Here is a 12,830-nt window from a genome sequence, read left to right as displayed (position 1 = left end):
CTCCTGGAGAAGCAAAGGAACCAGGCCTTTGTTTCCTAGACTCCCAAGATGCCTGCTATTAGCATCTGTCCTTTCCTTTCTGACTCATAATCTTCGGTAGGGTGGCATCTGGGAAGAGGGCATGGCCCAAAGCCCGCATGTCCTGCGAGGTGAGGTTCTCAAGGGGCGCCTGGGTGGCTCAGTCGGTTAACCAAATGACTTGGGCTCAAGTCATGATCTCACCGTTTGGGAGTTCGAGCCCCGCATCGGGCTCTGTGCTGACAGCTTGGAGCCCGGAGCCTAGTTCAGATTCTGTGTCTCCCTCTGTCTCTGCCCCTCCTCTGCTCGTGCACTCTCAGGTGTCTCCAGCATCCCACTGCCCTTTTGGGGACAGATTGCAAACTTTTCCAACCTTCATAGAGCTGGCCCTGGTTAGCCCAAACCACCCACATTCATGCCAGCGTGACCAAGAGCAAATCCACGGTTCACCCCGATCACTCTGCACCCCTGAAGAGACATCAGACCCCCGCACCCAGAGGTAAAGGCGGGGTGGGGGCGTGGGGGGAGGGGGACACATTCTTGGCGGTGCTGGGCCATCTAGAAGTGCGCTGAACTCCTGAAAACTGTTTCCTGGAAACCCTCCCCTACTGGACTTTTATTCCCAGCTCTAATTCCAGACTGCGATGGGACTTCTCCTCGGTACCCCGGGAAGGTGCCTCGCCCTGGCTCCTGAGCCAGCACCCCCTCCATACACACGCATACACACACACAGCCCGCCCCCTCCGGTTTCCTTGCCGCTCCAAACTCCACTCCCGCTACGAGACCCCAGGGCGCCCTCTAGCGGACACCGGCGCGGGGTGGGGCCATTGCTCGCCCCGGGGCCCGTCCCGCCGCGGGAGAGCACCTGGCAGGGCCCACACCGCACCCCGAAAGTTGGGAGACCCAGATGTGTGAAAGCGGTTCTTGTTTGTTTGTGTCTGGTTTTCTGGTGGCGGGAGGCGGCGCTCATGTCAGCGTCGGCAGAGAGCCTGGCAGTGAGCCCAGGGACTGAGGCCCGACAGCTGCCACGCAGGCTGCGTCCCCTCCATCCCCGGGGCTCCGGGCTTCTCCTCCGGGACGTGCCCGCACGTCCCCCCGCCCCCACACCTCCCCACTTCGGCTCCCAGGTCCGGCCCCAGTTTCGCCGCCCGGCTTTGGGGTGTCCCCAGTCCCCTCGCGGCCGGCCCGGGCCTCCTGGGGCCGCGATCGGGACCTCCGGCGGGCCCGGGTGGGGGCGAGGGGGGTGTCCCCGCGAGGTCTGAGAAAAGGGGAAGGGGAGCCGGGAGCCTCTCCCGCTCGGCCTCCTGGAACTGCCCGCGCTCCCGGAGCGGGGGCCCCCGCCTCTGCCAGAAACCTGCCTTCTTAGAAGGGAGGGGGAAAGTGTGAATGAGAAGTTGGGGGCGGAGCGCGCGCGCAGGGCGGGGGGAGGGGCCGCTGCCAGGAACGCGCCGCCGGGGCTGGCGCCGCGCCCGCCGGCCGCCCGGGCCGCCTCGCGCCGCGCTTTGTCTGTGCGCGCGTCTCGGCCGGTCCCGGCCCCGCTCGCGGCCCGCCCTCGGCCGCCCGCGGCCCCTCCTTCGCCCTCCGCGCAGCCTTTCATTGCTGCGAGTAGTGACTAAACATTACAAGAAGGCCGGCCGCGCAGTTCCAGGAATCGGGGGGCGGGGCGCGGCGGCCGCGTATATACCCGCGAGCGCGGCCTCGGCGGCGGCTCCGACTCGCACTCCCGCGCCGCCGCCGCCGCCGCCGCCGCCGCCGCCAGCGCCGCCACTCCGGCCCAGCTCCCGCCGCGGCCCCTCGCCTCGTCCCTGCCGGCCGGCCCGGGGACGCGCAGGGGGCAGGGCGGGCGCCCCAGCGAAGCCCGAGAGACGCGCGCGCGGGGCCCTCGGTGGACTCCACGGCCGCCAACATCTGGGCGCAGCGCGGGCCACCGCTGGTCGCCGCGCGGCCGCCTCGCCTTGGGGACCGTAGGAGGCGCAGCCCCGAGGCCGGAGACTTCGTTTCGGGACCAGGTAGGAAGGAGGGGCGCGGCGTGGAGCGGGGCGGGAGGTTGGCGGGGCGGGGGGGAGGGGGTTGGTGGTGGTGGTGGTGGCGACTCGCTAGTCCCGGGAGCTTTTTCCCGGTTTCCCCTCCCCTTCCCGGGTCATTCCCGGCAGGGAGGGGACGAGGTAGGGGGCAGAGCGGATGGAAGCCGGAGATCCCAGGTTCCCGGAAGACCCAGGCTGGGCCCTCGGGCTTCTCAAGCCCCCTCCCTCCCCCCCGTGCCTCGGATTCCTCTCTCCGTCCCCGCCGCTCGGGGCCACCGGACTGAGCGGCGCCCAGAGCGTCCCGGGGGCCCTTCTCCCGCTCCCCTCCCCGGCCACGCTCCCGGAGACCCAACTTCCGCGCCCGAGGTTCCCCACTCGGCGTTCTCCCGGCGCGTGCCGGGGAAGGGGGCTGCCTGGGGCCACCCCGCGGGCGGGGGCGGGGGCTGGGCGGGCTCCGCGGGGTGCCTGGGCGCGGGGGGGGGGGGGGAGGGTGGGGTGGGTGGGAGAAGGGCTCAGGCGGGGGCCTCGGGGCAGGGGGCGGGGGCCCGGGCCGCCGGGAGGAGGCTGGGGGGCCGGGGCGGGCCGGGCGCGCCGGACGGTTCCGGGCACTCACGCGGCGCGCCCCTTCCTCCCCGCAGCCCCCCGGGATGCGGTAGCGGCCGCTGTGCGGAGGCCGCCGAGCAGCTGCAGCCGCCGCCGCCGCCGCGCAGATCCACGCTGGCTCCGTGCGCCATGGTCACCCACAGCAAGTTTCCCGCCGCCGGGATGAGCCGCCCCCTGGACACCAGCCTGCGCCTCAAGACCTTCAGTTCCAAGAGCGAGTACCAGCTGGTGGTGAACGCAGTGCGCAAGCTGCAGGAGAGCGGCTTCTACTGGAGCGCCGTGACGGGCGGCGAGGCGAACCTGCTGCTCAGCGCCGAGCCCGCCGGCACCTTCCTCATCCGCGACAGCTCGGACCAGCGCCACTTCTTCACGCTCAGCGTCAAGACCCAGTCGGGGACCAAGAACCTGCGCATCCAGTGCGAGGGGGGCAGCTTTTCGCTGCAGAGCGACCCCCGGAGCACGCAGCCGGTGCCCCGCTTCGACTGCGTGCTCAAGCTGGTGCACCACTACATGCCGCCCCCCGGCGCCCCCTCCTTGCCCCCTCCACCCGCCGAACCCTCCTCCGAGGTGCCGGAGCAGCCGCCGGCCCAGCCGCTGGCGGGGAGTCCCCCCAGGAGAGCCTATTACATCTACTCCGGGGGCGAGAAGATCCCTCTGGTGTTGAGCCGGCCCCTCTCCTCCAACGTGGCCACTCTCCAACATCTCTGTCGGAAGACCGTCAACGGCCACCTGGACTCCTATGAGAAAGTCACCCAGCTGCCTGGGCCCATTCGGGAATTCCTGGACCAGTACGATGCCCCTCTTTAAAGAGCAAAGGGCAGGGGTCGGGGCGAGGAGCCTGGGTCCCCTCTCCCCCGTGGCACATGGCACAAGCACAAGAATCCAGCCGTGAGAGTCCTGCAGCTCTGGGGGGAGCCAGGGGGGGTGGACAGGCCCCTCCCTTCCACCTCCCCACCCCCCCCTGCAGAATGGGGACGGCGGGACCTGGAATGTGTCTGAGGGAAGGGGGGGCGGCCACCTGAGCGCCCCGCCCCCACGCCAGCGTCTCCGGAGGAGCCCGCTGGCCCGGTAGGGACAGCGACGACGACAGCATTGGTCTCTTCTCCTCCTCTCCGCTTCCTCAACTCCCCCTGCATTTCCAAACAGGGGACACTGCAGGAGCGATGAACTAGTGAGAACTGCCGGGGAGTCTTCAAACTTTCCAACGGAACTTGTTTGCTCTTTGATTTGGTTTAAAACGTAGCTTTAAACCTGAACAGGTCTCCGGCCTGGAAGAGGGTGGAGGAGAGGGCGCCCCCAGGGGCCGCAGGGCTGCAGGCTGGCCTCGGAAATGGCTCCTCCCACCGTCCGCCCCAGGTGAGGAGGGCGGCTGCATGCTCCTCCCCCCGCCCCGGCTCTGGGGGTTAAGGTCAAGGGGTGACCTGAAGGGGGCTGTTCTGTCTCCCTCTCTGGGACAGCCACCAGGAACACAGGTCCCAGAGTCCATCGGGTGCCCCAGAGCCCTGGGCCCTTCCCTCGTTTTAAGGGGGGAGTGGCCTTCGGAGGGGGGGGGAGGCATGGGCTGGTCAGTTGTTCTGTACCCGGGGGTTGGGAGGAGGGTGGAAAAGATAGCCATCTCTGACCCCAGATCTCCGACACCGAGACGAGGGGTTCTACTTTGGGCCTCCTGTCTGGCTAGGAGATTTGCCTTAAATGCTCCCTGTCCCATGGATAGGGACTGGCACACAAGAAGCCACACACTCAGCCTATCCAGGCAGAGGCCAAGGGATCCTCGGAGGGCAAGCTGCTGGCCACTCAGCGTGGGGGGGGGGGGGGGGCGGGGAGCGGCAGGCGGAGACGGAGGGGGGCGGAGATCTACGCCTTCCAGCCAAGCCCTGGAAGAAGGCGAGCCCAGTTGGTATTGGCCAGTCACAGGTGCCTCAGGGTGCCTGGGCTTTGGCAGAGCTGAGCCACCAGGTCCCACAGCCCCCCCACCCCCCACCAGGCCCTGCACAGCCCTCACCTGGGGGTGGGGTGGGGGGAGGGCACAGGCAGGAAGTCATTGAGAGACTGGGGCCCCTGCCACCCCAGCTGCCAGCTGCTCCCTCTCTGCAATAGCACTGATCAGTGAAAACTTAACAGGAATGTAGCAGCGATGGAATTATCTGGAACTGTTCTTTTTGGGGAAAACTAAACAAACACAAAAGTTTTCTGTGTCAGGTATGGGGCTGGATGGGGCAGCTGTGTGTTGGGGTGGTTTTTTTTTTTTTTTTCCTGTTATTTTGTTTTTGTTTTTTAATAATGTTTACAATCTGCCTCAATCACTCTGTCTTTTATAAAGATTCCACCTCCAGTCCTCTCCCTTCCCCCACCCAGGCCTTCGAGGCTGTTAGGAGATGCTTGAAGAACTCAACAAAATACCAATCCAACTCAAACTTTGCACATATTTATATTTATATTCAAAAAAGAAACATTTCAGTAATTTATAATAAAGAGCACTATTTTTTAATGAAAACCGACTGGAGCCTTTTCCCCCCCGCCCCTGCTCTGGCTTGCTTTCTCTTTCACCCACACCCACGCGGCGTCCGAGGGGAGGGGAGGGGAGGGGAGGGCAGAGGAGAGGAGAGAGAGCCGCTGGGGTGCGCGCTCTGCCCCCTTGCTTCCCCGGGCGCTCCTCGGCTCACTCTGGAATCATCTTCACGTCACTGACAAGCTAAGGCAGCCACCTAGACTGTACCGAGAGGGGTAATTCCTGCTAGTCTGATTCAGATCTGACCAGAATATGCAAAGCAAGTTCGAAGGAAGAACTTCAAAGGGTTTGCAGGGAGTAAACTGAGCTGTGGTCAAAGCTTTTAGAGGCTCCAGGCTATTAGAAGCGCTCTGCTCCTTGGCTGGGAGGTGTTCCGAGAAAGCCCAGACTCCCGGGGTCACCGGGGGTCCTGGCTGTGACCCGCGACCTCAGCGCAGCCAGGTTCGTGGGAGGTGGGGGGAGGGGTGGGCCCTCCACTCCTGGGAGACCCGGGACCTGCGAAGGCGCACCCACACGCGCGACTCCCAATGACAGTACCCGTCTATTTGCCTATTTTTAGTCACTCCCACCCTCTGGGTACTTAGAGGCTATCTGGGTTAACCTTCCCAGCCCCACAGCGCAGGTGTTATCACCCCTGTATTCTCAGACACAACCGCGGGTTCCATGGGAGCTGGGGGGGCTTGCGCTGGTCACTTCTGAGGCCCAGAACAGGGCTCAGTCAATATTTGTTGACTGAGTGGGGCAGTCACTCGGGTTCACAGAGGTTAAGCAACGTGCCCAAGGACACACCACTTGGGAATGTGGGAAAGACACAGCGTTGGAAGCGTGAACTCTCTCCGCCTCCCGAAGCACTAAGTGTGTGCCCAGGGCTGCCCCTCAGTGCATCTCCCTGCAAAGCCAAGCGGTGCGGGCCCTGGCTCTGGGGTGTCAGCATTAGGGATGGCCCCCTCCCCGGTCCCTCTATAAGCTGCTCCGGGAATCAGCGTTCAAAAGGCAACTGAGAGTAAATAAACAAAGTCATTTTTCTTTCCCATCTCCTAGACTTTTGGGGGAAAATAATGTAATAAAGTGACAAGAAAGGGCCAGGCTTGAGACTCCTGAGTGGACAGAGCATGTAGGAACCAGTCCAGAGAGACCACCATTTCCCAGAACAGAGAATGCAGACCCAGGTAAGGTCACCTTCCCAGAGCACGAGGTCAGGCGAGGGGACCCAGTGAGGCCTGGCTCATCCCAGGAGGAGGGGAGCCTGGGAAACTCCTGGCAGGCTCTTCCCTGTTCAGGCGCTGTTTTGCCAGGGTGTCCAGTGTTGACGGGGGCACTAACCCAAGGGCTTGATCTTCTCTGGCCCAAGGGGAAGCTCCTCTCTCCGCCCTCCTTGGGAGGTTGAACTCAGAGGCAGGAAGCCCCCCCCCCCACCCTTTTCCTTTGATGCCCCCTCCCCCCACATCGTTCCTCCCACACTTTTTTCTGTCTCCCCATTATCAGACCACAGACTGGACCAACCTTCTGCTTTTGCAGACAAGCGAACGGAGTCCCAGAGAAGGAAAGCAATTTACTTAAACATTTGTTTTAATCTGTATTTATTTTTGAGAGAGAGAGACAGAGACAGAGCATGAGCAGGGGAAGAACAGAGAGAGAGGAAGACACAGAATCCGGAGCAGGCTCCAGGCTCTGAGCTGTCAGCACAGAGCCCAACGCGGGGCTGGAACCCATGAACCGTGAGATCATGACCTGAGCCCAAGTAGGCCGCTTAACCCACTGAGCCCCGCAGGCGCCCCTGGAAAGCAATTTACTTAAATTCACACAGCAAATGAGTGGCAACAGAGAGAATCTCTCCCTTCCATCATTCTGCTCCCCAGCGCTCCTTCCTGTTTTCCCTCCTCATCCTACCCTCTGCTGCATAAATCTTTCTGAACTTCACAGTCCTTTTGGGGACAGACCCCCCCACACACACACCCAGGACTTAAGGAGTGGGGGTGGGGGGCTCTGTCCTGACTGCCAGAGGAGGACTCCGCCTGGTTCCCAGATTTGCTAAGAAGCTTGAGCAGACACCCATGCCTCAGTGAGATTAAGACGAGCAAAGCTGGGGGTCCCTGGCCAACAGAAAGGGGAGAGGTTGCTGCCTCCAGGCCCTGTGTCCTATTACGCTGCTTCGGGCGTTGTAAGAATCCACCCCCCAAGAGGCCCTATCCTCTCTCCGGTGGTGCTGTTTTTTTTTTTTGGGGGGGGGGGCAGTCCTCCGGATGAGCCAGAGCCAGGAATGGGAAATCTAAGGCCTGCTCTGGGGGGAGGGAGCGAGGGAGGCCACAGACAGGGGAGCTGGAGCATAAGCCTGCACGTTGGGTCCTAGTCTAAGGAACGAGGAAGGAGGCTTGGGAGGGGGCACCGCCGGGGTACCAGGCAGAGAGACGGAGGGCGAGGGGAGTCACCGAGGGAGTCTGAGCAGAGACAGAAGTCTGCGGGGTGGGGGTCGACGTGCCCAGGGGCGGATCGGGAAGACCCAGGCCGAGGCTGGGAAGAGCCGGGCCCGGGGCGCACCTTCCAGCGCCGCGTCCCGCCCCCTCCCGTGCGGGCGGGCGCGCGCGTCGCTCCCAGGCCGGCCTCTGCCAGGAAGAGTCACTTCCCGGACGCCGCGGGAGCCCTGGCGGAGCTATGCGAAGAATGTCCGCGCTCAGCCGGGCGGGTGGCACCTCCCGGGCCCGCGCCACCGCCGCCGCCGCGCCCAGCCGAGCTCGCGCGCGGTGGGCAGGCCACGCCCCCGCCACGCCCCCGCCCCGCGGAGCGCGGTCGCCGTGACAACGGGATTACGGGCGCGCAGCGCTGTTTATTCTCAGCCGAGTGCCAGGAAATTCGACGGGGAGGCTGCCAGGCGCACCTCCCTGGGGTGGGGGGCGGGAGGGGGAGGAGAGAGGGTGGACCGGCGCGCCCGGGGCTCCTGCGGGAGGCAAGGAGTCCTTCGTCACTGGGGGGGAGGGATCACTGACCCCTCCGAGGGGAGCTGCTCAGAAAGCACTGGCTCCCCCCCACCTCGGCCAAGTTCTCTCCTCCCAGGGGAACCGAATGCCGAATCTCCCCTTCCGGCTGGCGAGTGCCCTCCCTCCGCCCCCCAGCGCACACTCTTTCTGTCCAGGGATCCCGTCCTTGGAGCCCCCCAGCCTCTGCCCCGGTCCCTCATTCACTCATTCATTCTTTCACTCCCCAAACATCTGTTGAACACATCCTGTGTGTCCGGGGACTGGGCGTAGAACAGGACAAGGCCCTGATTGTCCTGCTCTCCAGAGGCTTAGTGGGAGTGGCAGACAACGAACTAGTAAATATGTAAATAAATATAGCCGGCTACTAGTAGTGCAAAGATGCATCTTCAAGTCACATTTCCAGTAGGTGGCACATCCCCCGTCCTGTTTCTCCCTCTGGTAGGGTGACCAGCTAGCCCTGGTTTGCCCAGCACGGTTCCAGTTCAGCTCTGAAAGTCCAGCAAACCAGGCCAATTGATCACCCTACCCTCGGGTCGGAACACGCCCATTTCAGAGATGGGGAAACTGAGGCCTGAAACACAAGGGCAGCTCTTCCAGGGTCACGGGGTCAGGTAGAGAGCGCCAGAGCCAGAGGCCCTCCGGCTGAGAATCCCGGGCTCTTGCAGCCAAACACTCTTCACACACACCTCCCCCAAAAGTGCGGAAGCGCCTGCGGCCAGCCCCCCAGGGAGCAGACGAAATTGCTAGGTCACCGATTCCAACCCCAGCTCTTCTGAATCAGAAGGCCTGAGGGGAGTCCCGGAATCTGAATCCTCAACATCTCCCCAGGTGACTCTCTGACCACTTTCGTTGCTGCCTTCCGGGAAGACAAGCCCGGATCCTCCTCTCTTCCGGGGACAGGGAATTTCCTTCTTGAACCTTGACTAAGCCGATCTGGGAAATCAGCAGGGAGGGAAAGCCTGGGTTCACGGCCCGCGCCCCGGCAAGCGCAGGCAAGTGCAGCCCTTCCCTCTCCTGGGCTCCAGCTCCCAGCCCTGGGCCTGAGAACAGGGGGCCCCACAGGGAAAGAGTACGGTGTTCCTCCCCACCCCCCCCCGCCCCCCCCCCTCAAGGCTGAGCCCTCCCAGCTCTACTGTGCTGGGAACAGGCCAGGCATTTGTGAAATCCTTGGGTGAGCCTGACCCACTGTCATGAGGACGGCCTGTGGAAGCTGGTGCAGGGAGGGGGATGGGGGGCTGTTCCCAGAAGCGGGGAGAACTCTGGACTTCCCACTCCTGAGTGTTCTGCATTACAGCACAGCCTTAAGCAACAGCAGCGGCCTGGAAGGCTGCATGGCAGACAATCAGCAGCGGCTACAGGCCGTCTTCTGAAGCTAGGGTTCTGGATGCTAAAACTTCACGTAATCCTGGTGAAACCGTCACTGCTGCCATTCATTGCAATAATCAGGCCCAGCCTTAGGAGAAGGCTTGAAGCGCCAGACTTAGAGAAAAAGATAACAACCAGGAGACTAGCTTGTTAGGCACATTACGCAAGAAAATGTATTTCCTCTGTTACGCCTCCCTCCCCCGCAAATCTCCAATCTTCCTTTCCTATAGAAAACCTTATCTGGTATTTGCAATGTGCAGATGTTGCAAGGTAAAGGCATGAAATGCAAAAGCTGGTCCTCTAGGACGTCACTGTGCCTCACAACTGCAGGGGCGCTGTTCACAATATGAGCTTTGTGGATGGTGTCCCCTGAAGTTGTGTGATGGGGGGCTGCAGTGTTTCTGAAGTTTAGGGTACCCTTGCCTTAACAACACTCCAGGTGATCCCGGCGCAGGTAGGAACCCTCTTCTGGGCACCATGACCGGTGCTGGAGATCAGTGCTAAGAAGCATTCAGACATCAAGAGGCTTACAGTCTGAAAGGGGAACCAGAGGTGAAAACCAAGAAGTATCCTAAAAAGGAATGGGTGTAAAAATAAAATGTTATACAGCAGACAGCTGGCAGCCCTAGGAGGAAATGACCTACAGTGGTTTCCCAGAAGAGGTGACACTCGTGAGCTAAGGCAAAACAGCAGGTGTTCCCCGGGCAGGCAGGCGTGGGACAGAGGGGCATTCTAATGACCTGAAACAGGGAAATGGCCCGGAAAAGGGAAAAAACTTTTGGGAACTTCAAGAGGTTTGGTATGTCCCCATCGGGCACATCCACACCAGAGTCACCTCCTAAACATGCTGCTTTTATTACGCACATTCACTCGCACACACGCTCGCACGCACGGTCCATGGTTCATCCCAGTAGGATCCGCATTGGCATTGGTTCATTTGTCATCTTCTTCTAAATGGATAAGCCCCCCACACCCTGCACCCCACACTCCCTCCCCACCCCCCCCACCCCCGCTCACCTGTGAGCCGGTGTCGTGTCGTGTTGGGGTTATCCGGCCCTATGCCCGGGCTGCTCCGAGCTGTCAGCACAGCACAGAGCCGGGCGAGGGGTTCAGACCCACAAACCGTGAGATCATGACCTGAGCCGAAATCAAGAGTCGGATGCTCAACCCACTGAGCCACCCAGGTGCCCCAAAAGAAGAAATGTCTTTAAATAACGAGGTTTCAGAAGTCGTTGCAATAGTAAGTCACCCACAACTTTTACTTTGGGACGCAAACAGGCATCTTTTATTTTTAACACCTGATGTTTGCCTAAGTGGCACTTCTGCTCTTCTCAATGCGTCCTAATACGTGATGTCCTTCCACGTTCCCTCCGCGCCTCGGATGCAAGTGAGGCAGGTAAAGTGACATCTATTGCCTTTTCCAGATGAGCAAATTGAGGCGTAGAGGGGATCCAGACCTGCCTCAGATCACACAGATAACTGGTGATAGAAGCAGCCTCCCTTAGGACACCAGTCACTGGACTTCGGGTCCAGTGCCCTTTCCACGACTGCTAGCGTCTGCGTGTGAGAGCCCCCACCGCCCAGGACCTCCATCTACCAGCGGCTGCGAAGGCTCCCCAGGGGACTCAAATGGCAGCTGGGTCCACACCGGCCAGCTCAGCCCTGGGACAAGGTCCTGAGGCCGTCACTCTGTCTGTTGAGACCTTGGGTGGTTGCTAGGAGCATGAGACACCCCCCCCCCCCATCTCCCAGCAGGAGGGAGCCTCGGTGGGGGTGCCCAATGCACACAGAACTCCCAAGGAAATTCCAGCAAGACGTCTGGCCAACCCAACGTGCGGGATTTTGCTCGAAGCCTCAGAGAACCCCAATATTGCCCTGAACTCTGGTTTCCAGAAGGTGGGGAAAGAGATGAGATGGCTTCTACATAACTTTTTCCGTTCCGGAATCCCGTGAAAAGGAGGCTGGAGGGAGAGGAAACCAGCGCTGGGAAGGGGCAATTCTTCCCTGTGCTCTTCAGTGCTCCTTGGCTCCTGGAGAAAGTGGGCAAGGGGGTCTGGCCGGAAGGCTACCCAGAAGACACTTGGAGACCCACGGGCCTTGCCCGGTGGGGGGCGGGGCAGTCAGTGGCTGTGGCATGTTTCCCTACACCCTGGGGCTTCCCCGCTGGACTCCTCAGGCCATCACTCCGGGGTTTGGCCAGGAAACTCAGCAAGGACCCTGACCAGGCTACGGCCAGAGCCCTGGAGTGGAGGGAGGAGCCCAGGAGAAAAGCCCGGCCCGCCCGCAGGCGTGCTGCCAGACCTCTCCCGTCTAAGAGAAGGAGCTGAGAAGGTCAGCCAAGGGGCCCAGCTGCAGCGAGAGACCTTGTGCCCACAGCAGGCCGAGGACTGAGTTGGTCAGTCTCGAGCGCCGAAGGGGAGGGGCTTCAACCCAGGCAGAGTCCACAAGCCCTGGGGTCACCCGGCTGGGCTCTGTGGCCGGGAGGAGAGACATCTGGACAGGAGCCAACGAAAAGGGCCAGTAGAGGCTGCAGACCCCCCGGGGGACAGGTGGGGGAAGGTCGCACACACACGCGGCTCCCTCTGTCTGCAAATGCAGCACATTGTACTACCCCTCTGATGTGCACTGTGCATTCTCTTTCCATGGGCTGATGCCTGACAGCGAGTCGTCACCCCAGTCCTGGTCCCCCCGAGACAGCTAACCGGGAGGCGACTGACCAGGACTCCGGGCGGAATAGCTGGCGGAGGTCTGAGCTCTCCTCTGGGAGGAGAAAGCTGCTGGCCTGGCCCAGGATCCAAAGGTGTCCTCAGCCTGCGAGAAGGCAGGTTTCAAGCAACTGAATCAGCCTGCCCAGGACGTGGGCGGAGCTCTGCTCCCCGGTCTCAAGGGCCCTTCTGGCTAGTCTCTGGAGGGTTCTGTGGGGAACAGACCAGGACCGCATGAGAATGTTGTTGGCCTTGGCCTCCCCGTGGCCTGTGGAGTGAGAATAAGACAGGTTCGCGGTCCCAAGGCGCTCTCCTTGGACAAAGAGTACTCCCATCAGCGTCTTTTATTCATTTCACAAACACCTTCAAGTTTCCAGTGCGCCGAGCTCTGGTCTAAGCACTTGAAATATATGAACATTTAATTCTCCAGGAACTCTTATGGCTTAGGCCCTATTATTGTCCCCCGTTTTCCCGTGGGGGGAACGGGCAAATAGGGGGTGCCGTGACTTGTCCCAAATCACGCAGCTCGCCAGGAACAGAGCTGGGGTCCCTGACCAGGGTCAGCACCTGCGGATGCCACTGAGGCACTGCATACTGGCATGGGAGATGCCCCACCCCCCACTCCCGGACT

General features: G+C 61.8%; 1 protein-coding gene across 1 annotated transcript; it reads left to right on the top strand.

Annotated features, from left to right (window-relative positions):
* The first annotated feature begins 1,702 nt into the window (after nucleotides 1–1,702).
* Nucleotides 1,703–5,139, top strand: SOCS3 (suppressor of cytokine signaling 3). Its single transcript, XM_060645244.3, has 2 exons — nucleotides 1,703–2,027; nucleotides 2,681–5,139. The coding sequence occupies exon 2, from the start codon at nucleotides 2,775–2,777 to the stop codon at nucleotides 3,450–3,452; it is 678 nt and encodes a 225-aa protein (XP_060501227.1). The 5' UTR covers nucleotides 1,703–2,027; nucleotides 2,681–2,774; the 3' UTR covers nucleotides 3,453–5,139.
* The last annotated feature ends 7,691 nt before the right edge of the window (nucleotides 5,140–12,830 follow it).

Source organism: Panthera onca, chromosome E1 (assembly GCF_046562875.1).
Source record: "Panthera onca isolate mPanOnc1 chromosome E1, mPanOnc1 haplotype 2, whole genome shotgun sequence".
Classification (NCBI taxonomy): Eukaryota; Metazoa; Chordata; class Mammalia; order Carnivora; family Felidae; genus Panthera; species Panthera onca.
This window is presented reverse-complemented; position numbering and strand designations above follow the sequence as displayed.

Excerpts from the sequence above, each read along its gene's own strand:
- SOCS3 (XM_060645244.3), top strand. The coding sequence starts at position 2,775 with ATGGTCACCCACAGCAAGTTTCCCGCCGCCGGGATGAGCCGCCCCCTG.